Below are 25,458 nucleotides of genomic sequence, written 5' to 3' on the forward strand. Positions count from 1 at the left end.
TTCAGGATAATACCAGGCACTTTTTTTGTTTGCATATCACTTCAACATATCATCTGCATCATGCGTGTAAACTGAAATTCTCCAATCAAACAGATTTGGGAGTTTCTGACTACCTAACAGCTAGGGGTCCGTTCTATCTCTGAAACTCAAGGTCATGCCAAACACTTGCAGGTAAGAAAGCTCCTGCTTTGCCATGTATCAGAGTGTTTTTCTTGCCCCTGTGCTGCAGGTCCTAGGGAAATATCAGACCTTAACACTGAGGTCCCCTGGCTAAACAACGGCATATCATGTTGCCCCACACTCAAGGACACAACACAGTGTCCATCATGCAGTACCCCCATGTGGAGTCAGGTCCCAGGCTGCTGGAAAGCATGGGCACAGAGAGGGAAGAAAACTGGTAAAATGTGGACTGGATTTGATTATGTTCCCATTTAGTAGGAAAAGTGAGGAATAAACCATAATAACAAAAAATGGGGCTTCAATGTCCTCTCCTAGGAGACAATAAAGGCAAGACTGAGCTGAAGTGTTTGCAGGAGAGAGGAAAAAACAAGAGTATAGTCCTCAGGATGGGAGAGAAGGTGGGAAACTCAAAGCTGCCAGGTAAAGAAATGAGGAACAGTGATCACTTGTTTAATCCACAGTACCCCTACAGAAAGTAATAAGTTGTGTTAGCTGTAAGTGTTAAATACTCTTTTTTCTTTTTTTTTTTTTTAAATATTTCCCTCAATTTACCCATGCCTCCCACAGAAATGTGTATATGTTAGTCTGAGAAAAACTGATGTGATGAGATTTGACATCCCAAAGGGCTTGTTCTCTGATCGGGGAAGAAATGATGCATTGAATTTTAAAAGAGATTTTCAACTGAAAATTTTAATTGGATCCCTCTTTAAAAGTGTTTCAAATCCTCTCTGGGTACAATATAGTGCACATTAAAAAAGCCTGTGATATTTTGATGTTTGCTTATCTACATGCTGTCCTGAGGTTTGACAGAACATGGTGTAAATTATGAATAGCATGTGGGTGCTCTGCTATTGCACTGCAGGAGATGCGGTTAGAAGAAGATTTTAGAGTTCAGCATTTTGTGTCTGTCAGTAACAAACTAAACCAAAGCAAAGGATATGAATGTATGTCTGCAATTTATTTCTGTGCAAGCTTGTGTCTTGGTCTGCTGTGGGACATTTTCTCTCTGTCTTCTTGCTTTTGCAAGAGTGTAAGTGAAAAAAAAAACAGAGTAAAAAGTTCAGCTGTAGTTAACTTCACTATCACAATGGGTTTTATCCATGTTATTAGTATATTGGATATACTAGAAGCTACAGGTTTCCATTAGGAATCTGCAAATAGTATTTTTCTTCTTGTATTACTGTGGTTAAGTACCCAAACTATCAGTGTTTGCACCAATCATCTAAGGAGAATCCATGCTTTATCTTCTTTAACAGTCATCTTTGCTCAGAAGGATAAGGTGGATATTGGTTTTCCTGCTTTTGAATCCCAGAACAGTATGCTTCAGAGATCACTTTTTTGTTGTTTAAAATGTGGGATTAAAATAATGTTGTTCCCACATGACTAATGTTTGAGATGGGATGAGAGAGAAGCAAGTGTGTCACACCTGGTAAAGTATGCAGATGAATTGGAATGATTTGAGATAACAATAAATGACAGCTGTAAAAGTAAAAATTACTGGTATAGAGAGAAAACATTAAATTGCATCTATTTAAACCATTATTCATTAAACTGTCTATTTCTGCATAATATAATACGACTATTATCAAATTCTCACAATTCATGCAAGAAAGCATGTCCATTTAAACTGGAAGATGCTTTGTGGAGAACAGGGGCCTGAAAAAAAAAGAAAGGTGTCTGCCAAAATCCTCCCTGACTCACCGTCCCTCTGGGTCTCAATTTTGTCCTCCAAAAATAAGTAAAATAACCTGATTTTTTCCCCCACTGAACTGCTATATTAATGCATCCTTTTTGTAAACCCAGAAGGATACAAAATGTTCTAAGGTTCTTGGGCTTGTTGTTCTGAGCATTTTCTATTTTTAATCCTTGTGCATTTTTAGATGGGAGGTAGAAGTGGGTCATTCCCTACTGATCTTACTATGGAAGTCTTTCCCTTATATAAGGACCTCTAATTCTGCTGCTGCTCTTTTCCCTTATTGAGGGCAGATTTGACCAGTTCTTAGAATAACAGAATAGAATCATAGAAACATTTCAGTTAGAAGAGACCCTCAAGATCATTGAGTCCAACCATAACCTAACTCTAGCACTAAACCATGTCCCTAAGAACCTCATCTATGCTTCAGCTGTTGATCAACACCCCCAGGTCCTTTTCTGCCAGGCAGCTTTCCAGCCACTCTTCCCTGACCCTGTAGTGCTGCCTGGGGTTGTTGTCACCCAGACGCTGGACTGGGCACTTGGCCTTGTTAAACCTCATCCATCTGGCCTCAGCCCATCGATCCAGATAGTCCAGATCACTCTGTATGGCTTTCCTATCCTCCAGAAGATCAACACTCCCAACCTTAGTGTTTGTCTGCAAGCTTACTGAGCGTGCAGTCAATCCCCTCATCCAGATCATCGATAAAGAGAGTAAACAGAACTGCCCCCAATACTGAGTCCTGGGGAACACCACTCATGACCAATTGCCAACTGGATTTGGCTCCATTCACCACAATTCTTTGGGCCCAGCCCTCCAGTCAGCTCTTTATCCATTGAAGAGTACACCCATCCAGGCCATGAGCTGTCAGCTTCTCCAGGAGAATGCTGTGGTGTCAAAGGCTTTGCTGAAGTCTAAGTACACAACATCTACAGCCTTTCCCTCATCTACTAACTGGATCACCTAGTTGTAGAAGTAGATTAGGTTGGTCAAACAGGACCTGCCTTTCATAAACCCATGCTGACTGGGCCTGATCACTTGGTTGTCTTGTATGTGTCGCATGATGGCACTCAGGATGATCTGTTCCATGACCTTCCCCAGCACTGAGGTCAGCCTGGCAGGCCTGTAATTCCCTGGGTTGTTCTTCCGCCCTTCTTGTAGATGGGCATCATGTTAGCCAACTTCCAGTCAATTGGAACCTTCCCAGTTAGCCAAGATTGCTGATAGATAATGGAAAGTGGCTTAGTGATCACCTCTGCCAGCTCCCTCAGCACCCTCGGATGTATCCCATCTGGTCCCATAGACTTGTAGATTTCTAAGTGGTGTAACAGGTCACTTACCATTTCCTCTTGGATTATTGGGGCTTCATTCTGCTCCCTGTCTTCTGGTTCAGGGGACTGGGTTACTGGGGCAGAACTGGTCTTACTAATAAAGACTTAGGCAAAAAAGGCATTTAGTACCTCAGCCCTTCCCTTATCTTCTGTCAATATGTTTCGCCTGCATCAATCAGGGGATGGAGATTCTCCTTAGCCCTCCTTTTGTTGCTGATATATTTATAGAATGATTATTATCTTATTTATCAGTAGGCATTTATTTTAATACGTCACAGTGCCTTCTGCCCACAGGCTATTACTTTGAACTGTAAAATAACTTTTATTAGTATTTCAGTAAAAAACAAGTTCCTGTTACCAAAGACATAGTAGCACAAAACTTCAGGAACTCTGACCTGAGAAACCAAACCTAATTACTCAGAGCCTGCAACTCAACCCCATTTGCTGTTCAACAACAGTTTTGATTAGTAGGACTAGAGGCAAAGAAGAGCTTTTCCTTCAGTGCTTAAAAAGAGAAGGCAAGAAAGGAAAATGCATGTATTCATTTGACACAAGGCAGTGCATACATTGAGTATTACTTTTGTTTAGGGTGTCCTTGAATCATAGAACAAATTTAATGACCAGTAGCTGTTCTCTCAGTGATCAAGTAAATGAACTAAGCAAATTAACTGCTGTGTACATTCCCAAACACTCAGTACAGTTTATTGAAACTGATCAGTTTAAACAAGCAGTAAATTGAGATTCACATCAACTCTACATATTTGGCGAATACAATTAGGGAAGAGACTCCCTAGCTTATGGAGAAGTGAAGCTGGCTTTCTGTACTGACAGAAAGTGAAAATATTTAATGCATCAGCATTGGTAATTTAAATTCAGCGTTAGGAAGAAAAATCTAAAAGACATGGGTGTTTTCTGGAACTCCAGAGAGTGGCACATACATCAGGTCAGCAATCACTGCTGCTAACGTGCTGCACGAGGAGTGCACATTCATAAGTGCCTAATGCAGTGAGAAATGAAAGTTGCAGTTGTCAATGCATCTTGAACTGAAATGAAATTTGGGCCTTGGTGGAGAGAAATAAAAGACAGGCATACTTAGAAAGTAGGAAACATACTAAAAAGCTGTCTTACCTCCATCTAGTTCTTCAGCTCCAAAATGATTCCTGTAGAAGAGCATAATCTCTATCTTGTAACACTTGTAGATAGTCACTAAACAAACAAGCAGCAGCAGAATAGCACCAAGCCCACCAGCAAGCTCAACTGTGTACATCAGCTCTGCAAAGAATTACAAAACGCAGTAACAACCACATTCCAAACCAGAGATTAGCAGCAGACCTTGCACTTATGTTAAACATTAAAATATATTAATGAGTGGTAGGTTGTATACATATTTATTTCATTTTAGGGCCTTTGAAGAAACATCTAATTAATAGATCTTTTATTTATGTAGTAAAATAGTTTTGTTTTTTCTTCTGGTACACCACGTGAATCACTCATTTCAAAAGATAACAATTGCTGGGGATGTGTATGTGTATGAGCACGTACATATCTATAAGAGATGTTTGATAACTCCCTCCTCTCTCTTTGCAGACAGATCACAGTTTGCTTTACAGAGATAAATGTTGACATTCTACTTACAATGAAAGCGCAGGTGAATGCTTCTTTTTTGGGGACTATAATGCAAACACAGCTCCTCTCTTATTCCACACACAAAAGAGTTTTGGTCTACTGGATAAGATTACACTAAGGATTTTTTTTCTTTTCAAAATAAAACTAAAATTAAAACCAAAAACAAATAAACAAACACTTGAGAGATGTGAAGACAAATTATCCAAGGAACCCACTCACATCTCAGTTATGTGTTGATATCCTTGACAGTTTCACAGTGATCTGCAGTTTGTCTTTATTCCGTCCTTTCCCCCAGTGTGGTTGGCTTATATGTAGTACTGGCAAACTGATTTGTCCAGTCTGACATTCCCATTCAGATTGTGACCCCCCAGTGTCTCTGCTGCACTCTACCACTACAGGTGCACATGATGGACTGAGATCATCACCATGCAGCTCCACTCCTGAGGACACGGGCTCTGGTCAGATGTGGCCACAACTATCTGCCACCAGCAGTATCTTCAGTGGGCACACTTACAGTGCCCAAGGAATATGCCATCATGAACTTTCACCTCCACCAGTCTTAACCATTGTATGCTCAGGGAAGCTCACACAGTTACCCAGCATCTCTTATGTTGTTACTTTTCATCTGCTTATTGACTGAAAACTGGCAATGTTAAAAAAAAAGGGTGGGAGGAAGAAGAGCCTTAGTAACACCGTTCCAATTTGAAGTGAGTAATAGATGACATATCTTAAGATCACCCATACTTTTCCAATATCAGTTTTCAGAAATGTCAAGAAATCAAATCTTAGACATCCAAGATACACAGTTTTCTTCATAAAATCTGTGCTTGAGAAAGATCAGTTCCATTTTATTTTCACAGTATCGTCTTCCAGTGGGCAGCTTCTGTTTGAGTGAAACACGATAGTCCTGATGTAACATTTTTGTGTGTGTGTGTGGTTATGCAAATGTGTTACTCCAGTACCACACAATTCAATTAGAGGTTAGAGGAAGATATGACAATTCCATTCATTTTGACTGCGTCTACTGAGAATAACACTTTTTTATTATTATTTTGAGGCAACTGTAAGAAAATTTCATTGCTCTCCAGAAGACACTAAAATTGTAATAAAATAAAATAAAAAGGCATTTATATTCCATGTCATTCTCTCCAAAACTGTGTTGGAAACTCCTTTATGTTAAATATTTTTAAGACCAACATGGTTATTTCAGATTTAGAATACTCTTCTTGTCCAGAGAGTGGAATGTTATTAAAAACACCCAACAACAAATTGTTTGCATAAAGAAGTAATACAGTATTTTAGAATATAAATGGAAATGGAAATTACTCGGCACTGGCTCACTATATCTTGTTTATCATTTTGTACTACAGGTGATACAGCTGTTCAATGGTAACTAGAAGAAAGGCTTTCACATTTCAGGTTGCTAGGCACAAAATACTCTATGTGCCTGCTGTTATGACTCACTACAGGCAAAGAAAAACTTTATAACTGGAGAACAAAGGATTTTCATAAATTAATGGTTTTGAGATTAAATGGAAAAAATAATTGCTCTCTGTAACTAAGCATGAAATCAGACTAATGCACTGCATTACTTTTGCCATAAGGTCCCTCTTAGTTATCTTTTTGCCTGTAAAACAATCAAAGATTACACCTATTTTTTTACTTCAGTGAAGTCTATCTGAACAAACATGGAACTGTCCTAAATAAAGCAAGCAAAGCAAACAACAACAGTCTCTAAGTCACCCTGAAATGTACAAGAAATTACCTTTTCATGTGCTGCTACTGAGCCCACCCTGATCACTTATGAGCACAAGGATAAGGTGGTTCTTTCTTAAACAGATTTGTTTGCAAAGTAAGTTTCATGCTCTATCCATCTCACACAGCAAGCTGGCATTTCCTCCACGCTGGATGTCTATCAGCACATTTGCTCTCTGTCTTAGGTGCCATTTGTCAGGGTCCAGGGTAGGAGGAGCAGTGATTAGCCCAGCAGACTGCTACATCCTTACCCCCAGCCCTGCAGATGCCTGAGTTAACCCAAAAAACACTGGAAGTGGAACAGCCATGGCTGCAGTGCCATGGAAGGTGGGATAGATTGGTCTGGGCACATCACCACAGTGAGCAGATTGCCTTCAGGCCTTGCACTAGTGTTTCTGCAGGATGCTAAACTGTGCCCCATGGGGGCACTGGCTGACTTTGAGTTGCTGCAGGGGTTTTGTGAACAGTGTTGCCCTGTGAACAGAATTACCCTGCGAACAGTGTTGCCCTGTGTTGTGCAGAACTGAAGGTGTGAGGAGCGGAGGCTTCTTCTGTCAGCCTTTCTAGTCACTGAAGCCATTTCACGTTTCTGTGCCTCAGGTTTCCCAATGTGAATTGGGCAGGATGCATCTGGCTCCTTCATATGAGGGGTTACTCCTGAAAAGTGGTCTGTGAACGTCAAGAGTGTTGGTGATGTGTATGTCAACAATGACGTAGTGACTGTTAAAGGTAAATTAAAGTGTAACAGCAAGGTTAGAGTGTAAGGCTGGTTTCACAATAACATTTTTTTCTGCTGCTTTATTCTGCTTTTTGCATTGTGATTTGAGCACAGTCTCTGCAGCAGACATTACACTCCCTTTGAAGTTTGATCATTTTTCTCTGCTGAAATTTAAGTTTTCTGTAGTGGCTGCACGCTAAAAAGATTCAGTTTCAGCACAATTTCACATCAGAGGGGAGAGATGGAAAGTGCAAACCTTTTAAAATCTATTTAGCCTCTGTGTTACATTGCTCAAATTACAGGCCTTGCCCTCCTTAAGGAGCTGGGGCTGAATGTAAAAAATAGTAGAGGAAAATTACTCAGCTAACCCTTAGGGGGACAGGCATTCTGTTAAACACAACAAATGAGCAAGTGCCAGGGAGTTACATCCAGAAGCACAGCAATCATTTAGTTACAGGCAATTAACAATAGTCCTCCAGTAGCAAAGGAACAGTTCTAGTCTAAGGGAAAACACATTGATTACTGCAGCAGTAGTAGATTGGTTTCTGAATAAATAGCTTCAATATAAAACAAGATTTGTTACAAGCATTTTGACCAATGGCTACATTTTTTTTTCCTTATTGGGAAGCTTTGGCCAAGCAACCCAATGAAAGAGACAGCTAATTAAAACAAAGTATGTGTCCTCTCCAAATAACCAGCATGATATACTGGGTAATAAATACCGTCGTTTTATACTGATTCTACCCTAATTATTAGGCATATTTGTAGGCTATATGTTTGATATTTACTTGGCTTTAATATTTGATAAACTTCCCTTTGCTGTGTCATGCAGGTAATTCACTTATCATAGTTGGAGTTGTAATCAGTAAGTAAATAGGAGTGCTTTCGAAGATGCATATCTTTTGACTTATAAGACATGCTTCAGGGACTTTCCATTTAATGATCTGTGATAATTTAAAATTAATCTTATTCTATTCATTAGTCCACATAGAGCTGAGCTACTAAGAAAAATAATTATATTTCAAACATTCTTTTTTGTGATTTATAACTCTTCGAGGATGTGTGATTTATAGCTGTGTATTCAGTTTCTGAGCCTTTTTCAAAATCCAATTACAGTCTATCTAAGGCTTCAATTTTGCAATCACTTACACGGATTGCTTAACTTCACCGACTATAAGTAATCCCTCTGAAGTCAACAGGACTATTCACAGTGCTTCAGGTTAGTGCATGCATAAATCTTTGCTATTTTGTGGCCTAAACTCATTTCCATTCTCTGCATGTCTTGGATAATTTAACTTACAAAGCTAGAAGGTTTGGTTAGAGACAGTTCTCAGTTTGTCTAGATACATGTTCATAGACCACAATTGTTAAATGAAACATAGAGGTAATGACTATAATTTGGAAAGGGTGTAGTAAGAGACAATACTCACTAAAGTTCTCATAATGACATCTGAGAGAAGGTAAAGAAAGCAGATACTGACAACCAGCTCGAGACTGATGTGTCATAGCATGCAGTTTTGGTTATAAGTGGGTGTGTTTCTTATAAAGGAAGAAGGAGGCTGGCTGACACAGGAATACTCATCTGAGTCTCATTTCAGACATTGGCAGTAAATAGCAGGCAGAACTCAGGTTAGGAAGAAAGAATGGAGAAGGATGTGCTTTTGCCTTTTTTTTTTTTTTTTAATATTGTATTCATTATGGCATGGCTGTAACTTTATCTTTCCAAAGTACAGCAAATGGAACCACAGCTTTATACAGAATATACACATCCAAATGCATATAAATAGACGTATGTACATAAATCTATTCTCTATTTTTTAATTTTTTTTTTGGTTGGTTGGTTGTTTCAATGTGTCAAACATAATCTGTTTGTATTTAAGGTATTTTATGGATGCTGTTGTGAATAGTTCCTGTATGGGAATATTGCAAGAATGACGAGGAGGGTAATTGTAAATACACTCAAGCAACTGCAGCTGGGGTGTAGAAAAACACATAAATCACAAATAGAACCTCTGTGTTTAGATAACAGGCCTGTGAAAAGAGTCATAACGGCACCTTATCATACATCCTTGAGACTCCTGTAGGCAAAGATCAAAGAAGTGTGGTAAACTGCACCTGTGTAAATCCCTCTATACAGGTTGGAATGAGCAGGCTTGTTGATCTTCAGCCAGGGCTGAATTCTGCAGCACCCGCATCTCTGCTTGTGTCACCCCTGCCTGGGAGCTTAAGTGCTCTTTCGGAGATCTCCTGGTAGTGAGGTAACTAAAATAAATTTGCTCTTTGCAATTGCATTTGTGGCCTCTGGTTGTTCTTGTGACCTGCCTGCACCAGTTCTCAGTTAATGATGGATAAGGTAGGACAATAATATTTCTGATACCAGCAGAAAGAGATTTGGGATGTTCATTAGCTTAATTAGGAAATAATTTCTTAGCACAAATTATATGCTTTCTGCCAGCATAGGCCACACATGCCTTCAGATGCCTGACTTAAGGTGGTTAAATTTAGTTACAGCTTTTAATATGGTTTTCAATGCAGTAGTTTCATTTTATTTATTAGAACTATTGAGATCTAGTTCTCTCTCTTCATTTTTTAAATCAATATATGACAGATATTCCTGATTCATCTATGAAAAAGAACTAGTCAGGTTTGGGATTTTTTGTACCTATGTATATATGTATGCAAATACAAGACAGGGATCTTGTTAACCTATTAATCAGTATACCAGGCAGCACATCTGAGCCTTGATGATATTGCATTTCTCAATTTATTAAAATAGAGATAGCAAATTATTATAATAGATGTATATTCTTGCGAATGACATTTTTATTTCTTCTGAGAAGTGCAGGATACCTGTTCCCAGCAGGAGAATAATTACACTGGCTATCTCCAATAGTATGTCAGTTCAATAGAGGATAAAGTTGAAAATAATATAGATTCTGCAACAATACTGAAGTTTACTACATTTAAATACAGAACACTACATTTTAAGGACAGTTTATCCTTCAGATTGAAGGAAAAAAGTCATTATGATGTTGAATTACATTAATCTCTGGTCAGCATCCCCAAATAAATGAATTGTGTATGACTTAAACCCTTACTGATTAGGAGAGCTTGTCACACTACAGAAATCAGACAGCCCACACAATTACTTCTTCTAGATCTTTGGAAAGAAATGAATCTGAGAAGCACTTGGAGGTGCTAAAATGTGGGGAAAAATGGAATACCAAGTTCCAAAGATGTAAAATCACAAAACATACTGTTTACATTTTTTTCTGAGGATAGCATTAATGAATAATTTAGCTCTGCATGGATTATGGGAACAATTTGTGACATTTCATTTTAAAATATTTTAATCCTTGCCAATTAAGGTTAGACTTGAACTTAGACATTATGTAAAGAGAAGAACTATCATAAAAGTGGTACAAAACCTTTTTTTTTTAAGGAATCTGTTAAACAAATCAACTCATTTGACATTTTGTCATGAGAAAGTTAGATTTAGGCACATACTAAGTAATCTGACTAAACTTTTTTACTGGAAATGTCTCAGTACAGTTTTCTAAAGGATGAGAAGAACCTTAATGAAGAAGAAAATGGTCTTACGAAGAGTTTCTGTCAGGCAGTAGTCTTTAGTATTCTGTTGATTTAGCGATTTTAGATGAGATTGAGTATAAAAAGAAGAGTCACTTTTGGTTGAGTTTGGGACAGGAAGGGAGGCGATATTCTGCGTTTGGCCCTATGTCATGAACCTCTTAGGCTGCTGAACTTTTGCACTGACCAGCACAGTGGCAACCTGAAGGCTTCTTCAATGGCCATAGGGGGAAGAAAAATCAATTCCCATCAAATCCAATTTCAATTCTGATTTTAAAACCTGGTGAGGAGATCAGAAAAGATTTTCCTGAAGTGCAGAATGAAAACAGAATGCTTTATACACTGGAATATATGCATGCGTAGGATCTTGACTAACCAAGTGAGTCAGAGTTTTATAATGGTTTTGCTTTCACTGAGACTCAGAGATTTGCTAGAATGTTCAGGTAATTAGGATCAATTGACAGAAGCTGAAATATACAACTCATTGCTTTCATATCTCACACAATGAGCTCCCATCCAGGAATTTCAGAAGCATCACGAAGCTTTATGGCAAAGGGAACTATAACACCTGTGGTTTCTTTGCAGAGGTTAGAAAAGTACTAGTTTATTTTCTCTTTTAAGCCTTAATTGTAACTCATCACTACCACTGTGTGAAATCATCTCATGACATCAAAAACTTAACTTATTCAAGTCCTTAAGCAGTAAAACAGATTTATACCATTAAGTGAATGACACTAATTTAAGGTTCTAGTCAGCAATTCTGTTATTGTTAATAACCTTATGAGGAAAATTCAGAATTACTTGTTATTCATAATTTGTTATTAAATTATACAGGAAACATTATTGTTATGCATTAATAAATTATGAGTTTTAAGTATGCCTACCTGTTAATAGGTTTCTTCAAGATGCATTTCCTATAGAAATTATTAACTTTTCTATCAAACATATATTCTCACAGGCAATTTCAAACAGAATAAATGTCTTCCTCTAAACAATTTATTTCAGTGAAGGTCTTTTTTTTTTTTTTTTTTTTGTCTCAACAGAAATTAAGCTGTTTTAAAAATCCCTCATTAACTTATGGTCAACAAGACCCATATATGTCCACTGAGAACACCTATGACACAGGAAAACAAACCCAAAACATAAAAGAGACCCAGGACATAAAATTAGACAGCACTAAGAGAATGAAAAGAAAGGGAAGGAGACACTTTAAAAAAAAAAAAAAAATGCATAAAACGTGTTACCTGTTCTTAGTTCTGATGCCTGTCTCATGAAAAATACAGCTATATCATTAAGTTTTTAAAATATTATTAATAACATAAAAAATAATGTCAGGATAGAATTTGAGATTATTTTTCATTTAAAAATTTAGTTACAGACAAGCAGAAAAGAATTCCCACAAAAATAATCCCACGATTAGACAATAATCTGTATTTCTATCATAGTTGATGATTAAATGAGATTACAAAGGCTGTGATCCAGCATGAAAGTCATACTTTTCAATATATAACACTGTTGAAGAACATTATTTACCCCCATGCATTACATTTTTGTCTACTACATTGATAGACTATTGCTTGTCTTCTTGAATTAGAAACCTGGGGAAAAAAACACAATTACAGTGTGTGATCCACCCCCTATATCATCTGCACTATATGGTCTGTCGCTAATAAATCTGTGCTTAGCTGCTGTCAGTACCACTCTCAAAATTAATTTCTAGAAAGTTCCACTAACCGGCTGAAGATTGACCTGTAACTGCTGCAGAAGATCAATGATAGCTATCAACAATAAGTTACAAAATCAGTCTTAGATTATCACAAGTAGATTTTTTTTTTTCACACAAAAGAGAAAATAACTGGATTATTGTAAAGGTGATAGAAAAAGATTTGGCCAACAGCTAGAGGAAAGGAATGCAAGTTAAATCTCCTGGGTTCTGATGCCTCTCTTTTTCTGACTATTTTTGGACAACTTTAGTAGGAATGGACCAGAAAACAGGACAGCATCGACATTGTCATGCTTAAAATGCTCTACTGCCTTTAGCTCTGATTTAAATGCTCCCTATGCACACACTCTGAAGAAATTTTGGAGTCTAAAAATGGTTAGCCAGCTGCACAAAAACGTAGATCATAGTTTTTCTCCACTGGCAGTCAGAAAGTAAAAGAAGCTTAGAAGAAAATTTGGGCTCATCTCCCTGAGACGCTGAGTGCTGGCATCTGAGCCAAAGGGATGTACCAGGGGCCCAAGTTTTCTCCCGGTGATGGATGCCCAAACTGAATTCCCTTTTCCTGCACAACTGGTGCTGTGTTCTCCTCCCCTCGCAAAATTCCTTTTGGGAAAGGGGAGGCTCAGGGTTTTGCTGATCGAGGGCCACGTCAGGGAAGGAGCAGAAGTCTCCTCTCCCTCGCTGGATGTGGCAGTTCGTGGTGGGGACCACCACTGGATGGACCCTGCTTGTGTTTTCTGTGAGGTGTCTGTCCCTGCTGGGGAAGAGTCAGGAAGACGCACTCAAGTGCTGGCCAGTGATTTAGACTCTGAATTTCTTGCCCTTTCAGGGCCTGTGTGATTGCAGGCATATCCAAAAGCTCCCCCTGGAAGTTTAAGTTTATGGAGAATATATTGACCAGGGTGAAGCAGCAGTTGCAAGGGTGTTTGAAAGGCTTAAATTTTGTACACGAATCCGTTCTGCAGTGTTTAACCCTAAATACCTCTTTTCCCAAGAACACTCTTTGTTCACTAGCAGAGCTTTCTGCTTTTCTGTCCCTCCTGATCCTGGTGATAATGTACCACACAGGCAGTTTAAGAGGGTTGTAATTACTTTTTCAGGTATTCAGTGAACATTCTAGATTCAGCATTCTTCTTGGCTTATACTGCTGGGGAAAAAAAAAAAAAAAGATCACTAACTAGAGAACCAGCCAAAACTAACACTTCTGCAAATGCCTCAGTGTTCAGAAAGCAAATTTCCTTAACTGTTAGGTCCCAATTGTTCTAAGCGAGCCAATAACCAGAAATTAATAAACAACTAACTCATTCCTAGCAGAGACTAAATGTGCATCAAACAAGGAAACCTAAAGCGAAATGTTGTCATGGTGATATACAGGAGACTAAGAAAGCAGTGCAAAGCTCCTCTTCCTAGGAGACCTGAGAGACTAGCTCAAATTTTTAGCTGTCATGGTTAATTTATCATTTCACTGAAACAGTTGTCAACATGCAAAGTATGTAGAAGGCTTGTAACAGGTATCTTTTGTTTTTTGAGGCCACAACAAATTTTGTACCCAAATCACAATTTCAGATACAACCTTAGTTAAAGAGGAAAAAAAAAATTGGGGGAGTTTTTCCAATTTTTTAGGTTTTTGCTATTTATAAGGGCAATTAAATATTGAGATTACTTCCTCTTAAACATGTCATCATGAGGCCACATACTATACTATAGTGATTTCTCCAAGAAAGGAGGCAAGGAAAGTAGAGCCTTGCAAAATTTATGCATGCACACTGTTAAATTATAAAGCTGGTGGTCACAGAACAGACTTATGTATTGTCAGTCTCGGAGCTACTGCCAGTATGAAAGGGAAAATAAGAACTCACCATGAGCATATGACTTAATACATGTCACTTAATTAAGTGTTGGTTTCAGAGTAATTCAAGCTTTATAAATTCTTTCTTTTCAGTGTTCTATACACAAAGTTCATTATTAAAGACAAACCATTGGATTTCAGTGTTAAGTTTCAGCTTAACTCTTGCTATAGATTCAAATATCTCTGAATTGGGAGCATATGACTACTAGCTGGTAAATTCTTGAGATTCAACTACTTAGTAAGTTTATTTCCCATCTCAGTAAATGCCAGGCTAAGCAGAACCTCTGGTTATTTACACCTGTATCTCCTAAGAAGCAGTGACAAGAGTTCAGAAAAATGGCTACAAATTAGTTCTATTCAATTAATCTGAGATACACAAAAATGCATTTAAATAAATGAGTCACACTACTTAGACAGACTTCCTGTGCTACAAGACTAAAACTAGGAGAGTTTGCTTTGATATAAATGGAGATGCCACAAGTCATTCAGCACTACAGTAGGAACCTGTTTTGCTCACATTTACAAAAAATCTTAAAAAAGCACAGTAATGACAGCGAAGTACAGGCACTGATCCTGATTATTCTTTGCTCTCTTAAACCAGCAGGATGCTCCATGAGGGTGGGGAATGTCAAACCCAGGCATGTGGAGGACCCTCTGGGAGGTAAAATGAACAAAGTGGATCCGAGAACCTCTCTTTGCAAGAGATTCTCCCTCTCTCTGTAATTATCTCTGTGGGAGATGGCTGTGGCCATTAGGCAGGCTAGAATCACGGGATGTGAGTGCTGAGTAGAAACAGGAGGGTCCTCAGAAGTTTCTGTCTTACTTCGGAAATGTTGGCCTTAAAGAAATGTCTTAGAGGGAAGACGTCCACAGTCACACTGTGCAGGAACTCCCCTGGCATGGGGTTTAGGAGGTGTTTCTTATAGAAGGGGAACATTTTTTTTTAGGCTTTTCTAATATTTGATTTTATTTCTTACAGAAAATTATTATGGTTGTATTACCTGTATCTTCCTATGTTTTTCCTCTCTATTGAGTCTTTATTACTTTTAAAGTTCATGAGTTATTAAATGCATCTTTTATATAACTATAATTGAAAGGTGCTATGGTGTTTTTCCCAGTGACAGCCATAGTTAACAATCACCTTTCTGTCTTACTTTTAAAGTTGTACAAATGCCTAGGGAAAAAATAAATATTGCTTATTAATATCTCACGAATTCAAAATTCATGCTTGCATCCAAAGGTAGCTCTACAAACTGACCGCCCCTATAATGTACCATGAAAAGCTGCATATTTACCCCTTTTATGTAGAAGAATACTGGCATGTCGGCGTCCATTTCCATTCTCCACATAGCATGAGTAATTACCCAAGTCTCCTTCTTCCACAGAGTCAAGGATCAATGAGATGGAAACCTCCTGTTCCCCGAGATGTTCCTTGAGAACCCTGAGGAAAAAGCAACCACCACTGCTATTCTGCTTGTATCATAGTGAAGCATTAGATAATCATGACATAACTACGTTACTTACAATTCACAACTCTCTGGCTTCAAATTTGGCTATGGTTTAATGCAACCTTAAATTATGTCATGTCACTTTCTTCGTCACTTCTAATGAGGAGGTATGGCTTTGTAAATGTTAGTGAGAGCTTCAGCTGATTGTCTTCTTTAAGCAGGATGATGTGCACACTGATAATATATTGTTGCACACTCTGATGGAGACTCTGATTGGATTTACATGAACTCTTGAAATGTTAAAACAGAGAAAAGTGAAAACAGTTACTTTGGGATTTAGGGCCACTCAAGGAGTCTGGCTCAAACACGCCATTTGTGTACTTTCTGAGGCTTTTCATCATGCCACTCAGAAACACGGTCTTCATACCATGGTCTGAAAAATTATTTCTTGGATTTATTATAAAATTTGACTATGAATTATAAATCAGTAGGAAGAACTGGCATATCAGATGCTGCTTGTTCATACAGATGATACATGAAAGACCTCCCAAATAAGATTCTACCTGTCTTCAAATTGCTTTTTTTACCCCTTAGCAAGCCCATCAGTGGTTTTAGAAACCTAGGAAAGCAACTGACAAACTGTTCCAGGCTGCTCCCTTACCCCACCCAACAAAAGGAGTGGAAACCAGCCTTCCTGCTCCTACCTTCCAAAACAAGAAAGATGTAATGAGGGTCTTTGTCCCGTTTTTGTCAGCATTCAGAATGCCAAGTCTCTGGATGAAGGGCTTAGGAAAAGCTTTAGATGCAAAACAGAGCTGATCTAGTTGTCATGTGCTATTTAGTGTTTTGGTCTTGAGCTTTATAGAATAAACGTGAAGTATACTGGGATGAAATATGTCTCCATTTTGCCTGTACCTGGGGACACGGAGGTGACCTTGAATGTCTATGTGGCCTTCTAGATTTTGGTAAATGAATTGTCTCTTACTTTGATTACACCGAAGAAGTGCAAGGTTAAGCTGAAAATGAGTGCAACTTCATGTCTTTTGATGAGATAGAAAACTCCCATGTAAGAAGCAAAGTGTAAATAAGCTCGTTTTGTTCTATTATAGACAATCACTGCACATAAAATATCTGTGATTATTTAGCTTCCTTTGTAATGTGCATTTAGATTTGCCTTCATTTCCAGGTTTATCCATGATATATAGACAGAGTGATACGCACATATACAGCATTATAAATGAAAATGAAATCTCTTTAGATACAAGTAGATATTTCATATTGGATAGGAGTTAGCACGCTATGTCAAGCATGTAATTCTCCATACAAAAGCACTTTTTTCTCAATTTCCAAATTAGGCAGCACTTTTAGGAGCAGTAAAAGTACATGGTGTGAATTGCTAGATCCTCTCTAAAACAAGCATTTCAGCAGATACAAGCAGCCCACATAACAGGAGGCTTGGCTCTCACAGGCTAGATAACATCCCAGGAAACTCAGGTTTTTCCTTGAAGAAGAGAAATCAAAACATTCCTAAAGAGAAGCCAGACTTCAGCATTTGTTTAAGGCTCTATGTTTTAAAAGACCTATTTTGAACTTTCTTGATGTATTTATTTCATTTTAAAAACTGTCTTAGTGGTTCTTACAGTAGATTGCCATCATTTGAAAAAGTCACTATGCAAATTCCAGTTGGTTACACTATGGTACTTGTTGGGCAGCTATTCTGCTTTCACAGCTCTCTAACAGCAGTTCTTGCCAAGGTGTGCATTTTTCTGTTCTCCACTGATGGAGTTGAAAAGGTGAAGAATGGATGTTGCAAAAACATGGATCAGACCGAGAATGTTCCTGAGTCAGTCTGTGATAACAAGTATTACATAAGCTATCAACAAAAAGATATTGACGGAAAAAAAACCAAAATGCTTTTTCTTGTACCTGATGTCACTTTCCCAGACTCGACTATCATCCAAATCTTCAATAAACTTCTCGCCTTTCATCCAGTAGATTAAAGGACTGACATCTCCGCTATATCCAAAGAAAGCTCGGCAGGTTAGATTAGCAGAAGTGCCTGTTACAAAGAATATAAAAAAATATGTTATTTCAAAATTTAGAAAAAAAAATCATTTTTGAATCAAATGCTTTTGTTGATTTTAAAAAAAGAAAATCCATAGAAACCCTCAATTTCCAGTTGCTGTTGAAAATGTCCAATAGTATCTACTTGTCTTGTGACTGGTGTTCAATATATTTTCTGAAATTAAATACAATAAAAATAAAATTAAATGTTATATAAGAACAGGATTCAGTTTTGTACTTTTTCAACAAGTTTTCTATGTTTGGTAAGGAAGTGAAAGACTCTGTTTTCAAAAAGAGCTAACTTAACCAAAGATTTCCATATTTTCTCTGAAAGCAGATAAAGGTTAGGTAAAATAGACATGCAATCACATCTGTGTTTGGCTTTGCAACACTTTCTGCAAAGAGGCCGGTAGATTCCTGTAGATTACAATTTCCAAGGGACAGCCAGTAGAAAGATGTATGCTCATTGCTAAATTATCTTTTCAGAAAACACTGAAATTGAAAAAAGAACACATATGAACTCATCCTGTACAGTGTGGGAAAAGTCTAGTCTTACGAATGGGAATAACCATCAGGTACATGCAGCAAGGAGGAGAAATTCTATGTATGTGCAGTGTTGCTTATTTAATCCTTACAGTGAAAATTAAAAATGTACTATGCCTTCACTTTGGTTTAATTTGATTGTGTAGTCTTACATTGTGTTAATGCCGCTTGGCTTTGGAGTTTCAGCTTGAGCACATACAGGGGTCAGAATGGTATTTTGCACGTGTTTTGTGTGTTGGTAAGACAGGATAAAACTAGCAGACAGCCACCTAGTTAAAAATCTACCATCTATTGCTGTAAAGATGCTTATCTCAATATGCAGGAAGCCTTCTAAACTGCTACATGCATTTCTTTACTGGATAATTACACAGTGATTTAAGGAAGCAGTTGTGATTTAAGCAATGCTTTTTTCCCCCCTGAGGAGAGTATTTTCACGGAGTTTATACTACTGCTGAGACCAAACTCCACTCATGTTTTATTTACACTTTCAGTTTTTGATCTTAGGATTTTAAAGCTGACTGACCACAGCTCCTGGAAATAATGATAATGTAATAAAAATAAAATAATAAAATGTGCATTGTTAGCACTACTTCATTCTGTACTGAGATGCTATGAGAAGTCTATGTGGGTTCAATGAATTTTCTTAAAAATACTCTGCTTTGGGTGAGAACCTGGTTCTTCTCAAACATATGACATTAATTTTTTAATATCTTATTTACTTTTTAGTTTGGAAACAGATGCAGGATGCTGTAAAACAAGGAGATGAGTAATTTTAAAATAAATATCTTTGTCTGAAAAGATTTGTGTTTTTCTGTAAAAGTGTCTGACTCCTCTACCTGGCTTGAACTTTCACATTCACACCATAAAAGGTACAGAATCAGATGTTTGTAACCAGAATATGCAACACAAAAGGCAAATATCATTTATGTCGCTATCACAAGCTGTTTAGGAACTGAGTGGCTTTTAGTTATTTCATGAACCTTTGGTTGGTGCCACACTATTTCCAGCAATGCCTTCTAAGGAGATAGGAGTATCCCAGGACTTCAAACTAGGGTGCAGAGAACGGTCTAATTTGTAATCAAAAGGTATGAAATCAGTTCTCTGACTAATAAAACATTTTGATAACCTCATCTCATTTAGAGAAAAGTTACCAAATTGTAAGCTGAAGATCTTCAGTTGGGAGGGAAAAAAACTGCTCTTCTAGACAAACACAGCACCTGTTTCCACACCACAGAGAGTGATGGTCAGGACACTTCCCTGGAAACTCACCTCCTCAATCTCTGCACAGCTCAAGAAGTGTCATTTGGAAGCACTGGAGAGAAAGATTTTTGCAATCTTGAAGCCATGTGCAGGGAATGTGATGAGAATTGGGACACTGCTTAATGTGGGTCAAGTGCACGAAAATCTGTCTTAGAAGAAGATAAACTTCCTGGTTGTTCCCAGGACATTTTAACAGATCCTAACCAAGCTTTTCATAGCAGTTGCATGGAAGATAAACTAGGTCTTTTTTTTTGAAGGGGGAGGGAGTTGCATCATAATTATGATACATGAACACGTGAAAATGAAGATACAAAACCTTGAAGGATTATTAATATCTCGGCCACAGTCACCTAATCTAGCACATGTCCAGGGCTTTAAAATGCCTTGTAACCATAGCATTGGTGGACTCCAATCATTCTCAAAACAAGGGAAGGTAGTTGCATGTCTAAAGCATGAGTAGAGTCCTGTGATAATTGGATAAGCCCTAAGGAATCATTTGCCACTCTTAGAGAGTATAGTGCTACCTAATGCATCACTGTCACTTTTTTATTTTTTATTTTTTTTCTCTTTTCCTGGTGCTTTACCACCAAGTCAAGGCCACGTTGAAAATGTTTAGCTTTTAAGCATTGGCAAGATCACAGCTGAAGGGACTGTTGCTTCTGGCCAATTTAACCATGATTCACAGAGATTAGGCACCACAAGTGCTGAACCATCCGAGCTCTTCAGGCTCCTGCAGCTAACAGCCACCCACCGAGATCTGATTTATGCACTGTAAAGGCCTCTGAGCCTTTTACAGGTGAATATTAACATGCATAGCTTTGGTTTTTTTTGAAAATAAACATATTTCGTTGAGGGCAAAAGATATCAGAAAAAAAGAGTTTGTAAGATTAAGGCTTTTTTCCTCAATAAATTCTTAAATAAATTTCTCCCTAAAAAAATATGTAAACATATTTTTAAACACAAAATCCAATGTTTCCATTCCACATGAAATATTTACACCTGAGTAATAAAATGGGAAGGATGTGATGCGTTTTTGTAGTACTGTGTCAACTACAATCACTGAACAAAGGCCATTATCATGCTGGGTGTTCAGCTATAAATTACCTATACTGTCTACTTTAACCAATCTTCACAATAAACCAGTGGGAAGTTCATTAGCAGGTCATCAGGAAGGATTCAATGACCAGCTAATGACCAACTGTGACCATTAATGAGGAGCTTTGTAATGCCAGAGCTCAGGGCTCTTTGCAGAGGACCGTGGAGCTCATTTGTTGAAGCAGAGATGGTCACAGCTGCAGGCACATGTAAGTAACGGGCAAAGGCTGACTCAAGGGCAATATTGTGAACGGACAGAGTACTTTGGGAGCACATCCTGATCTGCCCTCCCGTGAGTGTATGCTGTAGGATGGGCTGAATTTTTCCAGAGAAGTACACCTTTGACGTGAGTGGTCAGAGGATCAAGAGTTTGGGATACAGAGAAGCTACTCTGCATGGGCAGTCTGTTTTCACAGAGTCTGTATATTTTTAAAAAGCATGTAAAATTCATGTAAATAAAAAAAGGTTCTTCATATTTAAGCTAATGTAGAAAAACCAACCTGTCTGCCAATTAATGGAAATCATTCACAGTTAACACTAAACCCTAAATCTCTCCCTTTGTTTTCTATGCTGAGAAAAACTATAGAATTGGATTGAAACTGTAAAAGTTTGATGAATGGATATGTGATGTTTTAATGCCATTAATTTAAATTTTCCTGTAAATGCTGGATTATTACAGTTTTATAGTCTAGCTTTGAATGGATTTAAATGCACATTTTAAATTTACAGCCAGGGAAATCTATCTCTCTGTCCCCTTTGCTACAAGACATTGTAAATTCTTGAGAACGTTGTCTCAAGTCCTGGATAAACTGCTATTTTTTATGCACCCTGGAAAAGTCCAGAGGTATTAGATTACAATTATTAAGTGAAACTGATAGTGCTGGGGTTTTTATTACTCCTTCCCCTGCCTCCCAAAAAAACATCCTCAAGAAAGGAAAAAGAAAAACCTGACACTTTTGACTTCTCACTATAATTCTCCTTTTTTACTGTGAAATAATGCATTAAAGACATGTCAGAGAACACCTAAGCTTCAACTGCATATTTCTCCATCACCTTTAACTCTGAAGATGAATATGGTCATACTATATTGAGTTGATTTTTGTAAAACCTGGAATATATAGCACTACATGTTCCTGCTGCTCACTGTGATAAAGTTGTGCTGTCAACTCCAGCCAACTGGGTTCAAGCTAAATTAATCAAATGCTCTTTGACATCTAAACTGAAAACAACTTTTGTTACACAGTATGCTTTCAAGTAGAGCAGAATGCAAGGAGGGACCACAACAAAGTGAACTTCCTTGAAACCAGCTAATCCCTTCAGCAGAGGAACACACTGGGTTTGTGTCCGTTTTCTCTTAATTGGCAGCATTTGGGGCACTCTGCAAACTACTGCTATGGGAGGTTATGTCCAGGAGAGGGCAGTGTCTAACTTCGAAAGCTTTTATTTAAAAAAAAAAAAAAAAAAAAGAGTAAATACCTAGTGTATAAGCTCGATTTTAAAACATCAGCCCCCTATGATCCTGCTAGTTGTAATTAGCAAATAGTGAGTGTTTTGTGGTTAATGAAATGTCATCTTGTATGGGCAGTTTAAATCACACTTGTGCCATTAGTCAGACAATTTAGTATATGCTGTGATGGCACCCATTCTAGCTTTTGATTTGTCAGATTCTTTAGTGAAGGACAACCATTTTTGTTGGAAGCAACACTAATTATCAGACAACTTCTGCAACCTCTCTTTAGAAGAAACCTCAAAAATATATTACGGAAATCAAGTGCTGAGAGTCATACTCAGCATCTAGTAATACTGAGTGCCAAGAGAGTGGAAATGTTAAGTGTACAGAAATATGGGAATTTCTTTCACTGTACAATGTAAACTATTTATAAAACTAATGCACAGACATATGTGTACCATTTATTTTTAATGTTAACGCTTCAAAATGTAATTACAAACGGCTAAGGCAGACACAAACAAAATCTCTTGCACAAGAATTTCATATTATTCTTTATATTCATATTAGAGAAAAAGTACTGACAAAATATCAGTCTTCTAAGAGGAGGGATGTAAAAGCTGTGAAATTCCTAGTTGTGATGTATAGGTGGCAATTTCTTACGAAGTCAGTTGACCCACTTGTTTTGTCAATGTCAACTGCCAAGCCCAGCAGGCAAGTGGGTAGAAGCCGCTCATGTTTTCAGATAAGTCTCACATCCTAGGACAGTTCTTGAAAACCTTCCTTTAAATATGAATAAGGAAAAGAAAAAAAAAATAAAAAAAAGAAAAGAAAACTAAGGTACCATATAGTTTTTACTCATGAACCTTGATCATATTCTATGGAACTGTAAGTCTTCCCTCAGAGTAAGATGAACTTCAGAGATTCCTCATTTCCTTCCTTGCCTGTACAAAGCCTCACCTACTGTTATGCTGCCCTCCAGTTTACATATATATTTCCACATCTTGATACCTTGTTGTCTCTTTACCAAATCACAACTGTCCTGCCGTACATTTCATACAGGAGGTTAGGCCAAATTAAACAAACAAATAAATAATGCTGTTTTCTGAAATGTAACTGCAAGATGGGAACTGCTAAATTCTAGTCTTGTCACTGAGCAGTGTGTTCTGCAGTCTTTGGCAAGGCATAAGGTCTTGCATCCATACAATTGTGAAGACACAATGTGCAAATTCTCTCTGCTTTGGATTCAGTGGATGTAGGTTTGAAAGGGCTGGGTATTATCATTTCACTAAATACTATCATGCAAGTGTCATGCAAAGAGGCTGGATGCAATTACACAGCTATATCTCTTCCTTAATAGACTTGTCCATATTTTGCTATGCTGCAGAGCAGAATGGTGGTTGCATGGGACTCTGAACTAAATATTTAATAAACTTTTCAGGCCATAAATGTGTAAATTTAGAGTACACACAGCCATTCCTCAAAAAAAAAAAAAAAAAAAACAAAAACAAACAAACCAAAACAAACAAAAAAACCCCAAAAACAAAACACCACACACAAAAAAAACCCCAAACACAACAGCTGAAGCTTTGCAACAAGATCAAAGACAGATTGTAGCTTTTGGACTTTCTCTGAATTTGTAGCTATCACTACTTATTGAAGAGGTTAAAAGATCACTTTTTTGGATTCCTGATTTTTTTTAAATTGGAAAAAAAAGCCTAATCATTGTTCATTAGGTTTCACTTTGTGTTTTTGTTTGGTTGGTTGTTTTTTGCTTGTTATGGGTTTTTTGTTTGGTAGGTTGTTGTTTTATTTTTAAATTTAGAAACTAGCCCACATTCACTACAGAGCTGAACTTACTTGACTACTTATAGTCATCCACTGCCATATGAAAAGACCTTTACCCCATGAGGCTTCCAATTGCTGAATTACAGTTCAACAGCAGGACACTCACTGGACGTGCTGTATGTTGCTGCTGACACGTTCCCTGCCATCAGCCCTGAGATATCTGAGGCTGCAACACTCAATAAAGTGCTGCACAGAAACATACATGGTAAGGTCCAAGATTAACCAAAAATATTAAAAAATTTGGTCGACTGCTTTATATCTTGTGAAGAAAAACAAACCCAAATCTTTGCTGCTTTGGATGGACTCTTTAGCATTGGACTGTCACAGAGTCAATGAAGACAGATACCACCATAGCAGACTGCAGAAAGAGAAGTAATATGTATGGGACTTTGGGCTCAAAATGCCCAGAACATGTCCCAGGTATGTACATTGTTAAACTAACCTTCATTTCACAAGAGGTGACAAAACCCCTGAACCAATAATCTTGATTTTCCTAACAGCAGGCCTCTCTTCTTGATAGATGGTAATGTCAGGCTGATAAATTAGTTGTTCAGCAAGTATTTTTCATTCCTTCCTCTTCAGAAGTAGAGACTGGAGTGGAAGACAACAGCTATCACAAGCACAAAGCAAGAGTTGCTAAAGAAAAGGAAAAATCACTGCAATTGTTTTACAAGCTTGACTTAACTTTTACTCTGGAAACTCGTATTTTATCTCTTTTTTTTTTTTTTTAGATTAATGCATTTCTCAAACATATTTTTTTCTGTGCTTTCTGTGCCAGAGCAAAAAATAATTTTGACTTTTTAAATGCTTAGCTGCTTTTAGATAGAAGTCACAAGAAAATAACCTAGGTAACAAAATATCACCAATGGGAAAAAAAAAATGAGGTGTTTCTAAATGTCAGACTTCACATGCTTTTCAGCTCTTACAGGCTTATGACTTGGGAGCTTTACATCTTTCCACACCATGCATAGCTTACTATTCCGTGTTTTGTTTCTTGATTCTTTTTCAATCATACTGCCTTTGACTACGGTGCTGTGGCTTTTGGATTTTAATGATGCTACACAGTAAGAAAACAAGCTCAGCTAGCAGCCTGAAGTTTCCTTTGCATAAAGAAGTCCCACAAGGGCTTCCATGAGGCGTCCCATAGGGGAGACCGTGATCCTTAAGGTCTCTCTCCGTCATGCACCCAGGGGTGCCCCGCCCCTTTGCAGTCTCTGACCACCAGAACGGCCTTTTGCAGCTTTAGCTTTGTGAAATCCTGCTCTGGGCCAGGTATTGGGAAACTCCTAG

The 25,458-nt window shown here is 37.8% G+C and overlaps 1 protein-coding gene across 2 annotated transcripts in view; it reads right to left on the minus strand.

Moving 5' to 3' along the window:
- The window catches only part of IL1RAPL1 (interleukin 1 receptor accessory protein like 1), a 735,854-nt gene that overhangs the window by 11,750 nt on the left and 698,646 nt on the right, over positions 1–25,458 (minus strand). For both annotated transcript variants that reach the window (XM_065849798.2, XM_071812204.1), the window contains exons 7-9: positions 17,838–17,970; positions 15,759–15,904; positions 4,333–4,476 (exon numbers count right to left, since the gene is read on the minus strand). In XM_065849798.2, coding sequence (XP_065705870.1) covers positions 4,333–4,476; positions 15,759–15,904; positions 17,838–17,970 — 423 coding nt within the window. The remainder of the gene's footprint in view (positions 1–4,332; positions 4,477–15,758; positions 15,905–17,837; positions 17,971–25,458) is intronic.

This window comes from Patagioenas fasciata, chromosome 1 (assembly GCF_037038585.1).
Source record: "Patagioenas fasciata isolate bPatFas1 chromosome 1, bPatFas1.hap1, whole genome shotgun sequence".
In the NCBI taxonomy this organism is placed as follows: Eukaryota; Metazoa; Chordata; class Aves; order Columbiformes; family Columbidae; genus Patagioenas; species Patagioenas fasciata.